General features: G+C 39.3%; 1 protein-coding gene across 4 annotated transcripts in view; it reads right to left on the bottom strand.

The window, feature by feature from the left end:
• The window catches only part of LOC140731234 (transforming growth factor beta receptor type 3-like), a 149,733-nt gene that overhangs the window by 53,231 nt on the left and 83,531 nt on the right, over positions 1-12,971 (bottom strand). For all 4 annotated transcript variants that reach the window (XM_073052758.1, XM_073052759.1, XM_073052757.1 and 1 more), the window contains one exon: positions 12,055-12,168. In XM_073052758.1, coding sequence (XP_072908859.1) covers positions 12,055-12,168 — 114 coding nt within the window. The remainder of the gene's footprint in view (positions 1-12,054; positions 12,169-12,971) is intronic.

Below are 12,971 nucleotides of genomic sequence, written 5' to 3'. Positions count from 1 at the left end.
CGTCTTAAACCTTCAGCTCCAGGGACGTGACCTCATGAGCACTGACATGTATGATGCAGTGAAGGCATTTCAAGTGAAGCTGCTCTTACGGGAGACACAAATGCACCACTGCAACTTGCCTCATTTTCCCTGTTGCCAAGTAATGTTGAACCAGGTCGGCGCAATGATGTTCCCAAATGCGCACTTTGCTGATAAACTGAGCGCACTGAGTTCGCACGGCGCTTTGGTGACTTTGAAGCACAAAAAATTAATTTCGAGCTGCTTCGCAACCCATTTGCCGTCGACGTGGAAACTGCACCTGTACAGATTCAGATGGAGCTGATAGAGCTGCAGTGTAATGGGACACTAAAGACAAAGTACGACACTGCAGGGCCCGTACAGTTTATTCGCTCCATTCCTGAAGCAATGCCTCAGCTCCGTCTACATGCGGCTTGAACCTTGTGCATGTTTGGTAGCACATATCTGTGTGAGAAGCTTTTCTCAGTGATGAAGATTAACAAAACATCAAACAGGAGTCGTCTCACTGATGAACACCTGCAGTCCATCCTGAGAATCTCCACAACACAGAACTTTACACCAAACCTAGACGAACTTATTGCCAAGAAAAGATGCCAAGCATCCAGCTCTGACAAAACGGCATAAGAGCAAAGAAAACTGAGTGTTTTGATTTGTTGTTGTTTTAACTTTTGCTGAAAAGCACAAATTTTATTTATATTTTCAAGGTTTTTTTGCAGCATGCTCATATTTCTAACTTGTATAATATTGACAGGAGATATTTTTACGGAGAGCAAAATATTTAAGTTATTTAAAGTTTTAGTTTATTTTTTCTGGAATAATATTCCTGTCTGTTTTTATTCATATTTATGTTAAAAATGTTTAGTTTTAGTGTGTTCAATAAATGTTTATCCTGTTCGGCCCACGACCTAAAGTGTGCTTTGAGTTTTGGCCCCATGTGCAATTGAGTTCGACACCTCTGCTTTAAGCCTTCCTGTGCCCATTGGTGCCATCTTTATTTGTCTCCTTCTTTTGCTATATCTATATCCTTATGCCCTTCTGCCTTTCAATTCTATTATGCACATTTTACCTGACCACAGCAACAAATGTATAATTGGTAGACTGAGAAGGCGGCACCAATGCATCCAATTCTTACTTCCCTCATGTCTTGTCACTTCATTTACAGTAGAGGGTAGTTTAGAAGTAGGCTTCATACACAGAGTTGTCAGACACAAGTAGACAACAAAGAAGCTAGAGGAAGGTAGTTTGGGAGTCAGTTTCCTGGTAATGAAGTCATACAGCAGTAGAGTCAGAGTCATACTGCTCTACATCACTGGATAATTATGGATTTTTTTGGGTCATGTCTGACCTATCCAAAGTGAAATACCTGGGTGCATAGAGAAGTCCAGTTCCAATAAAACATTCTTATTATCCTTAATAATCTCTCCTGCATGCTTTCCATAATGGCATCTTTCATATAGCAGGATGACCAAAAGTGAACATGGTATTTCAAATGCAGCCTAATCAACAGCCTGTATAATTGCAATATAACATCTTAACTTCTATAGTCAGTACCTGACTGAAGAAGGCCAGAGCAGCAAAATCATTTTTCACCATCCTGTCTACTTGCAATGTTACTTTCAAGAAATCATGAACTTAATCATCTAGGTCCATCTGTTCTACAACATTCCCCAGGATCCTAAAGTTCACGGTGAAAATCCTACACTCATTTGTCTTTCCAAAATGCAACACCTCACAAGGACATCAATATTTGCAGATCTGAGCTCGCTCCAACACATGACAATACAAACATGTTCCACTCCAGCAAAGGCAGAAGCAAAACAATATAGAAGTAGGGCTATCAAAGAACAATTTTCTATCATCATGACTATTTCCATTATTTTCAGCCATGAAATATTCTAGCATTAGATGGGAAGTAATGTTTGGCAAATTTTGACCGGCAGAGTTGCTAAAGGTAGATATCTAAATTTTGAAAATGCTAATAAAAAGGTCACATACCAATATCAAAGCATTCAAGGTAATTAATTAAGTTTAGATGGACAATTAGTTAACAGAGTAAGAATAAATGGATCATTTTCAGTTTAGCAGAGTTTTCATTTAATAGAATGCCATCAGAATAGCTCTCGTCATCTCCCTCTCTCACTCTCTTTTGAAGGTCCCCTTCTTCTGATCCTTCCCAGTGCTTCAATATCTGATATCCCAATCCTCCAGCATTCTTTTCCACCTGCTTCCTTTTCTCCAGACATTATGTTCAGCCCAGGTCCAAAACTGATGATTCTCATCTCACCCTTCCCTCCAAAGGCCCCTGAACTGGATAATCCAACACACCATACACATCCTTTGATGATGGTTTCCCCTCCAGTTACCAACCTCCAACCCTTGATGGGGAGACCCACTTATGTCCCTTTCCATTCACCTTCTTTGACAACCTGGTACCAGGCCCAATCCTTATCATATGTACTGTACCTCTCTCACCAGTGATTACTTGTGGTGCCACAGGGGTGGTCAGGGAAAAGTGACCTTTTGAAATTTGCAATGGGGCTCTACAATCAAGACGCTTTTAGCAATCCTCTCCAACACCCATGAAGCTCATCCAGTACTGGAATTTCCAAGTTATTTTCTTTTAAAGCTAGAATGATAACTTCATAATTTAAAATGTACAGTAACAATTTATTTCTTTCTCCTAACAGGAATTAGAGCTGTTTAACCAACAACATTAAGCAGATAATGAAAGCTGACCCTTAAAAAGATATTCATTAGTATACATTACTTAATACAAGTACATACAAAAAGAATGCCCTTTAATCACTAGCAGAGAATTTATTGCTGGAAACAATTCAACAAAATGTGTTTATTTTCATAATAGAACTCAGAGTTTCAGCTGAACAGTTTGGAGCCAAACTTCTTCCAAAACTTCCTTTCAACAGAACAGGAAGCAAGACCTTTTTAAACTTTTGTGCGTCAGCAGCTCACAATCTAAGCATTTAAAGGCCCTCTTAATAATTTGAGGCCATGCCAAAAAGGGTAATGAGGTAACTTCTTCTGACACTCGACTGCTGAAGATGTTGTCTGCATTGACACCATTTTCCAAATATAATGTCAATATGTTTCAATAATATAAACAAATAGTTGTAAATCTATTTTCTATTTTAAGCACTATATTCAGTTTAATGCATCAATTCTTGCACTTAAAACATGCAAGGTAATGAATAAGATATTGTCATTTTAATAGATTTCAAAAGTTATGCTGTATATGTTCATGGTCATGTAGTTTTAGAAAAAATTATGAGGTTATCATTGGCAAATACAAAAGGAATAAATTCAAGGTTTGTCATTGTGTGAAGAGCATTAGGCTTTGAAATTCTTTATAGCTCAATTATATTACAGCTCAGGGCATTCCAGAGTTCAGAGTTCAATTTCAGCGTTGTTCTGTAAGAAGGCTTTGTATGTCCTCCCTGTGGAATGCATGTGTTTTCTTTTGGTCCTCTAGTTTCCTACCATAGTCCAAAGACATATCAGGAGGATAATTGGTCATTGTAAAATTGTCCTATTGTTAGGTTAGGGTTATTTTGGGTTGTGGGGCTGCTGGGACAGCGTGGCTCAAAGGGCTGGAAGGGCCTATTCTGCCATGTATTGCTAAATAAATAGTCATTGGATATGCACACTTTGACCTAATTGGTCCAGACTGACTGTGAGTCACATCTAAGCTATTCCTTTTCCCTGCTTTTGCCAAATATCCCTCTAAACCCCTCCTATTCTTGTACCTGCTCAAGTATTTTTTAAATATTGTTTGTGTATCTACTGCAACCACTTCCTTTGGCAGCTCATTTCTCTGAATGAAAAAGGTTGCCTTAATTAAATTTCTCTCCTCTCTTTTTAACTTACGCCATTTTGTTCTTGATTCCCCAACCCTGGGAAAATGACTGTTACTTTCACCCTGTCTATGCCCCTAATACTCCCCAATGCCATTAGGCTTTACAATTCTACCGCCAGGACTTAAGAACTTTTTAAAAGCTATTATTAATGCTTTTTGAGATAGTGATTTAGATGCATATCATATTTTTTTACTGAGTTAAGTATTGTATGTAATTAGTTTTGCTACAACAAGTGTATGGGACATTGGAAAAAAAAGTTGAATTTCCCCATGGGGATGAATAAAGTATCTATCTATCTATCTATCTAATAAGATTATCCCTCATTCTCCTATGTTCTAAAGGAAAAAGTCCTACCTTCTCAACCTCTCTCAATAACTTAGTCTCCTAGGTCCTTGCAACATTCTTAATAATCTCTTCTGCACTCTTTCCATAATGGTATCTTTCATATAGCAGGGTGACCAAAAGTGAACACGGTATTTCAAATGCAGCCTTACCAACATCCTGTATAATTGCAACATAACATCCTAACTTCTAGAGTTAATGCCTGACTGATGAAGGCCAGTGCACCAAAATCATTTGTCACCACCCAGTCTACTTGCAATGCCACTTTCAAGAAATCAGGAACTTAAGCATCTAGGTCAATCTGTTCTACAACATTCCCCAGGGTCCTAAAGTTCACAGTGAAAATCTTACCCTCATTTGTCTTCTCAAAATGCAACACCTCATGAAGATCTTCTCACAAAGTGGCCATTTCTCACCCCACTTAACCAGCTGAAAAGATCCAACTGTAAATCCTAATAATTATGTTCTTGATTCAACAATACTTATTTCAGTGTAGATAGATAGATAGATAGATACTTTATTCATCCCCATGGGGAAATTCAACTTTTTTTCCAATGTCCCATACACTTGTTGTAGCAAAACTAATTACATACAATACTTAACTCAGTAAAAAATATGATATGCATCTAAATCACCGTCTCAAAAAGCATTAATAATAGCTTTTAAAAAGTTCTTAAGTCCTGGCGGTAGAATTGTAAAGCCTAATGGCATTGGGGAGTATTGACCTCTTCATCCTGTCTGAGGAGCATTGCATCGATAGTAACCTGTCACTGAAACTGCTTCTCTGTCTCTGGATGGTGCTATGTAGAGGATGTTCAGAGTTATCCATAATTGACCGTAGCCTACTCAGCGCCCTTCGCTCAGCTACCGATGTTAAACTCTCCAGTACTTTGCCCACGACAGAGCCCACCTTCCTTACCAGCTTATTAAGACGTGAGGCGTCCCTCTTCTTAATGCTTCCTTCCCAACACGCCACCACAAAGAAGAGGGCGCTCTCCACAACTGACCTATAGAACATCTTCAGCATCTCACTACAGACATTGAATGACGCCAACCTTCTTAGGAAGTACATTCGACTCTGTGCCTTCCTGCACAAGGCATCTGTGTTGGCAGTCCAGTCAAGCTTCTCGTCTAACTGTACTCCCAGATACTTGTAGGTCTTAACCTGCTCCACACGTTCTCCATTAATGATCACTGGCTCCATATGGGGCCTAGATCTCCTAAAGTCCACCACCATCTCCTTGGTCTTGGTGATATTGAGACGCAGGTAGTTTGAGTTGCACCATATCACAAAGTCCTGTATCAGTTTCCTATACTCCTCCTCCTGTCCATTCCTGACACACCCCACTATGGCCGTGTCATCAGCGAACTTCTGCACATGGCAGGACTCCGAGTTATATTGGAGTTATCTGCACACTGTCCAAAACTATGCCTTATACATTCTCATCTAAATTACTGATATTGATGACACATATCAGTGGGCCTAGCACCAACCCTTGGGGAACACCATTAGTCAAGGACTTCCAGTCCAAAACCAAACCTTCTAACATCAACCTCTGCTTGCTACCTTCAAGCAATTCTGTATCCAATTCGCTAGCTCTCTCTGGATTTTATGCAATATATCTTTCTATAGCAGCCTGCTATGCAGAACCTTATCAAAGGCCTTAATGAAGTATATATAAACAACAACTACCACCCGATTTCATTTTGAATTTTTGATATCCTAGTTTAAAAAAAACTTCCCACTTGCCAGGTGTCCCTTGGTCCACAACTGACTGCAATCAACAATTGCAAGTTACTGTATAATACTGACAAAATTTGCTCTGCCCAATTTAGAAATCTAAGTCATGGACCTGATCTGTCTTTTTCCATAACTAATTTAAAATTAATAGAACTGTAGTCACAGGTCCCAAACTATCTTGCTGTTTTCCTCTTTTTAAAAAAAAAACTCTACATTAATTGAAAAACAGAGTTTAAGCATTCACATTGCAATAACTAAAGTGCATTGAACTTAATGAAAACACACTGAAAACTTCGACGTGAATGGTCCGGGCATCCACTGCACCAGTTGGTCTGTACTCAAAGGAGAATGAACATAGAGATCACGAATTGGTCTCATATATGATGCAGCAAAATTCATTTGGAGCCCACCCACTGATGTTCTATTTAAACTGTCTGATTAAGATACAACTTCAATAACCCACTGAAAAGAAAGGTTTCAACTTGAGTCTGCCTAGTGTGGCCTAGTGCCAGGCTGCCTAGACCTGACCATAGCAGAACTAGACAATCTGGTACACAATTGTTTTGCATCAGCCTATGCATTCTCTCTTTGCATCACACTGCCACTCTACCCCAACCTCCTGTGTACTCTCTTATTTGTACAGTACACACATACAAATTACACAGCCCTCCTTGCTCAGACTGCAAGCTGGTTTCTTTCATTCCTTCTGTCTCATCCAATGCCAAATTGCTTCTTGCTGTGTTGTGAACTATCCAAGGTTCTATAATGCAAACAGTTTGGAAGTCTATAGTGTTTAAGGAATATCAGATACACACAGGTTCTACAGTGGCCAGTGAAAAGTTGCTAATGCAACAGTGATGACATTATGTTCTATCTATATACAGTTCATCTTCACTCTTAGATTAAAATGGCACATATACCATCTAGCAAGGGCAGGGACAAGTGGAGCAGCCATTGTTGGAAAGGACAGGGTTAGAGTGGAGAGACTTTGGCTCATAAGGATTCAGTGAGTAAAGGTTTGGGCAAGTACCTGGTGAGTCATTTCCTTTTCTTTCTTTATCTGTTAGTGCAGAGTTAGACCAGTGAGAATGGGGCCGTACTGTGTTCTTTGTGTGAGATGTGGGAAATCTGGGAAACCTCCAGCCTTCCAGATAAGCACATCTGCACCAGGTCTACCAGACTCCAGCTCCTCAGAGAACATATAAATGAACCAGAGCTGCAGCTCGATGACCTTCAGCTCATGCGTGAAACTGAGGAGATGATTGATAGGAGCTACAGGGAGGTAGTCACCCCTAAGTTGCAGGATGCAAATGAATGAGTGACTGTCAGGAAAAGGAAGGGGAATAGGGAGCCAGTGCAGCATCCCCCTGCAGCCGTTCCCTTCAATAATAAGTATACTGTTTAGATACTGTTGAGAGGGGCAGCTTACCTGTTGGGGAGCTGCAGCAATTGGGTCTCTGGTACCGAGTCTGAATTTGTGGCTCAGAAAGGAAAGGGAGAGAAGAGGGCTGCAGTAATGATAGGGGATTCGATAGTTGGAGAAGTAGACACAAGATTCTATGGACGTGATAGGGACACCCTGATGCTATGTTGCCTTCCAGGTGCCAGGGTCAGGGATATCATGGATTGGGTCCAAGACATTCTAAAAGGGGGGGAGGGGTGAGCAGCCTTGGTACAAATGGACACCAATGACATAGGTAGGAAAAGCAAGGAGGTTCCTGAAGAGTGAATTTGGAGAGCTAGGTTGAAGGCTGAAAGCAGGACATCCAAGGTAGCAATCTTTGCTGCTGATGCCATGCGCCAGTGAGGGCAAGAAGAGGATGATTTGGCAGATGAATGTGCGGCTAAGAAACTGGTGCAGGGGGCAGGGTTTCAAATTTCTGGATCATGGGGATCTCTTCTGGGGAAAATATGACCTGTAAAAAAGTGAAGGGTTACACACCCGAGAGGGACCAATGTCGTCACAGGCACATTTGCAAGAGCTGTTTGGGAAAGTTTAAACTAATTTGGCAGAGAGATAAGGCTGAGGATAGGGTCATTGGTTTACAAGCAGAGGCAGTGTGTAGTGAAGTAAATGATAGGGCAAAATTGCGTTAGTGGGACAAATTGCAGTGTAAGGGGGGGGACATCAAAAAGGGCAACGGATACAGTACTTAAGGAGTTATATTTGAGTGCACGCAGTATATAGAACAAGGTAGATGATCTTGTAGCTCAGTTAGAGACTGGCAGACATAATATTGTGGGCATCACTGAGTTGTGGCTGAAAGAAGATTATAGTTTGAAGCTTAACATCTAAGGATACACATGGTATCAAAAGAACTTGCAGGTAGGCAGAGGGGGGTGGCAAGGTTCTGTTGGTAATGTTATGAATGTACCACAGCTCTGAGGGGCCGAAGAGTGCGGGACCAGCCCCCTCCTTCCGGAGAATCGCAAGATCGCTATTAATTCAGGTCTTGGACCCAGGAAATGAGAGACAATGCAACGTATTTGACCATTGTTCTTAGAGGCACCTGTGTGAATTGCAACTCTATAGTACGTGCCAGCTATCAGGGATGTGGACACCCTCGGGCAATGTGGGGTGGGAATTGTATCACCCTACCTTGAGTGACATCTACAAATCTGCCAGTCACGATAAAAGGGGACAGCAGGAGGCAGTACGCCAGCGACGCACCAGACGGAGACACCATCGCTCATCGCTCCCGTAAGGACGGGAAGCTGTTCGGGAGCCACGTGTGATTCGGTTCCCCTAGCTAGGGAATCGAGTGGCTGATAACCCCGAAAAGGATTCCGAACTGACAACTGGGAACTCACGTTCCCGATTCAACGATTTGAGTCCAACAGGCTGGCAAGTTTATTTTCTCTCTCCAACACGTGAGCCCCAGCGGTCTCCGAAAGGCTAAAAGCCTGCATGAACTTCAGAGACTTTGATATTTCCATCGGACAATAGTTTTACCCCTAGACAAACGATAGAGCTACTTCGTATTGTTGATTATTACTATACCCGTGCTTTAGATTGAGTATTGACAACGTATATTATCTGAATGTTTGTATTAACCTTACTTTTGTGCCCTTTTATAAATAAAAATGTTTAAAAATAGTACCATCAGACTTCAGCGGACCTCTCTATCTTTGCTGGTAAGTGACCCAGTTATGGGGTTCATAACAGTAAAATATGAAATTAAATCCTTAGAAAGAAGTGACATAGGATTGGAAGATATAGAATCCTTGTAGGTAGAATTAAGAAACAGCAAGGGTAAAACGATCTGAGAGCCCTGCTGGTAGCCGATGGGATAACATCTTTTTGAACTTGCTCCTACCTTATCTATCTTTTTGTTTCCTACCAGTTTATGAAACCTTATTATAAATCTTAATATTGCTCTATTATGTCTTTGAGAAAGACTAAAGCCTCTACAAAAGAAAAAGAAGATGATTCTCCAACCAGTTTGGAATCAATTGGAGATTTCCTTAAAAAGCAAAGAACAGAACTCTCTGAGGAATTTCAACATCTTAATGTTAAGTTGGACACTATTCAACAAACTCTAATCAAATATAAAAAGCAAATTAAGGAGAATAAAGGAACTTTGTCAATACTGGAAGCGGACTTAGAAGACATGAGTAAGCTCTGCAAAAAATTATCATTATCTAATGAAAAATTAACAAAAAATTAATGAAAAATGAAATGTTTTTAAATTGGTAGGAGAAATTGATATTCATGTCAACAGTTTGGAGTTTACTGAGATGGAATATAAGGCATTGCTCTTCCACCCTGACAGTGACCTCATCTTGGCACAAAAGGGGGTCATGGACTGACATGTTGGAACAGGAAAGGGAATCGGAAATAAAATGTTTGGCCACCGGGAGGTTCTGCTTTGTGAAGTGCCTCTGGCTATGCTTCCATGAATGATTAAATTTCTAGGCCTATCTCTTGGGCCTCCCTAAAGAACAAAGCCATTAGTTGAAGTAGAAACTAAATGCTTACTTTTATGCTATTTACGATCATAAAAAAAAATTAAAGTTCAAATATAAAACAAGGTGCAATTAAAATCATCCTTTAACAATCCTTTACACATTACCTATTCTGCTGGAATTTGAAATCCATGATACAGTAACTGAAGGAACTTCAACAGGCTTGGCTTCATTATGGCAGTTGAAGAGGCAATGGACAAATATGTTTGTATAGGAACAGGAAAGCCAAACTCAGGTTGGATGAACAACACCTGTGTAGCCTCCAACCTGATAGCATGAACATCAATTTATCTAACTTCCAGTAATTACTCCTCCTCCTCCCTTTTTCATTCCTCTTTCGGGTTACCCTCTCACCCCTTCCCTTCTCCTCACTTGCTTATCATCTCCCTCTGGTTACCCTCCTTCCCTTTATTCCCCCCATTAGATTTCTCCTCCTTCTGCCCTTTAACCTATCCCCTTCCAACTTCAACACTCCCCCAACCACCCACCTTCCCTCTGACCTAATCTTAACTATCACCTGCTAGCTTGTACTCCATCCCTCCACCCACCTTTATATTCTAGCTTCTGACTCCTTCCTTTCCAGTCCCTTTGAAAAGTCATGACCCTAAACATTGATTTGTTTATTTCCCTCCATAGATGCTGCCTGACTTGCTGAGTTTCTCCAACATTTTGTGCATGTTGTTTATGATTTCCATCAGGTGTGATAGCTCTTGCATTCCACATAATCAGAGTTGGCTTTATATAGATCAAACATGCAAGTTTGTTCAACAATCCTCACTAACTTTGAGGTTTAAGGAGTTAATATTTGTAATTGAATATGTCTAGAAACTAAGTGCAAAAAATAAATCTTTTCTGATCATCACACATCCGAGCATGTGAGTATGAGAGCCAGAGATCATAATGCAAATAATATTATAAATGCTTCATCACCAAGTAAGAGATGGAGGAAACTTTTAACCTGTTTTTTCTACTCATAATTTCTAAGCCGTTCTGAATATTTGCTATGGATTGTTGACATTCAAAACTCTGCTTGGCAGTTTCAAATTATTTATTCACATAGCATTCTGACTAATACTGTGCACAATAATAGTCTGCTGGCACAGAAACTGATTGAGCAATGAGGAAGTGTCTCATAAAACTGAAAGTGTATACACATCAAAAATCTGGAAGCAAAGGATTAGTTACAGAAATATTAGTACTTAAATTAATCTAGTAATTAGACTATTCTGAGAAAGTAGTAATACAGTGGAATCCAGTTAATTAGACCATCAGTTAATTGGGGTAGTCACTTAAGACAACTCTTAAAGAGCAAACACTATGTGACAAAATAAGCAGGATTCCCTTCACTTATTTTAGGACTCTGTGCCACTTAATTGGGGCAGGAAACTGTTGCTCAACAGTTTCTAACTAGTGTCAGACCCGTGCACTTGTCTGGCTGTTAGAAACTGCACTGTGCTTAGAACAGTTATTAAATAACAGCAATTGTGTGTGCTTGTGTTCAAAAAGTAATTTTAGTTACTTATAGCTGGCAAGAAATAAGCAGTAAGATAATTCAAAACTATTTTGCTCACTGCAGTTTTAAGCATTCAGGCTTGAAGGTACTAGAAATTGCTGGGAATGAAAATGAAATGATTTTGCTACTTCAACAAGTTAGAAACTGCGAAGAATTTGAAAGTATTGACAATTATCTTGAATGTTACAATGAAAATGAAGATTTGGAGGATGCAATCATTAATAGCATTGTATGAAGTCCATTATCTACACTAGGTGTTTATGTTGATTTTGTTCATTTAAAAGAAGGCAGCAGCGGCATTTATAGTCCCGCAGTAGTATTGATAGCATTCTAGTTCATTCTGTATTTCATTTAAATACCTAATTTGTTACTCAGTTAAATGGTAGTTTGTCTTTTTTATACCTTTTAAACTATTTCCATGAAACTTTGGCTAATTGGGGCAGCTAGCTTAATTGGGCCAAAATCTACTGATCCTGATGTGTCACAATTTACAGGAATTCACTGTACATAAAGTTTTTTAAAAATGCTTTATTTACAGGCCTGAATTTCTGTAATTATAGTAAATAACTCTCCATACATATGAATAACTGTACAATACTTACATGAACTATCAATGGCATATTGACAGAACTCAAATTCCAAACTAAATTACGGTTGCTGTAAAAAATAAGGACCATCGTCTTGTTGACATTAATAGGTTGCACGTTCAAGATAATCTGGAAAGACAAATAATAGTAAGTTAGCTTGTGTGCACAAGATTTAATGAATTGTACAATTCAAGTATAAAAAGAACTACTTTCCTACATGGCTTTACGAAAATAACAGCCAAGAGCTGCAAGGAATGGAAATTTGCATTCAGCAACTAAAAGTTCATTTTTTATGCTTTAGGATAGAATTTTTATTCCTATGTTAAATAAAGGATTTGCACTCAACAGGAGAAATTACTCCTTTTTAATACTTTCATTATTATTTCAAAAGAAACAGTTTAAAAGTGTGAAGGCATGAGAGACAAACATACATAATCTCTATATACAGGATATTCTTCTATAAAACCCTGCCTTCTTCAATGGCACCATTACATTCCTTTGCTTTAAATTAAATTACTTGATAATTAAAAGTAACTAAAACCAAAACACTACCACAGATATTCAAAAGAAAATATGTAAGATTCTGGTACAGATTACTTACCATTCAAAAACAAAAGGGAATTTCTCAGCAGGATAAGCACTTAATTAGCAGAAATTGTGACATTACAAATTTCTGTCCAGATTGTAATTAAGCAAGTATTCTCACAGTAGCTACAGCAACTGTGAATAACTGGAAATGATTATCATCTGCACCAACAATTTTTGCTGCAGAATAATCTAACTGTGCATAGCGTTATGAAATTATTAGAAGCAACACACACAAAATACTGGAGGAACTCAGCAGGTCAGGCAGCATCAATGGAAATGAAAAAACAGTCGACATATCAGGCAGAGATTCTTCATCAGGACTCAGCTTGACACATGGTCTGTTT

Source organism: Hemitrygon akajei, chromosome 7 (genome assembly GCF_048418815.1).
Source record: "Hemitrygon akajei chromosome 7, sHemAka1.3, whole genome shotgun sequence".
Classification (NCBI taxonomy): domain Eukaryota; kingdom Metazoa; phylum Chordata; class Chondrichthyes; order Myliobatiformes; family Dasyatidae; genus Hemitrygon; species Hemitrygon akajei.
Note: the sequence above shows the minus strand (reverse complement) of the source record. Positions and strands in the feature narration are given on the sequence as shown.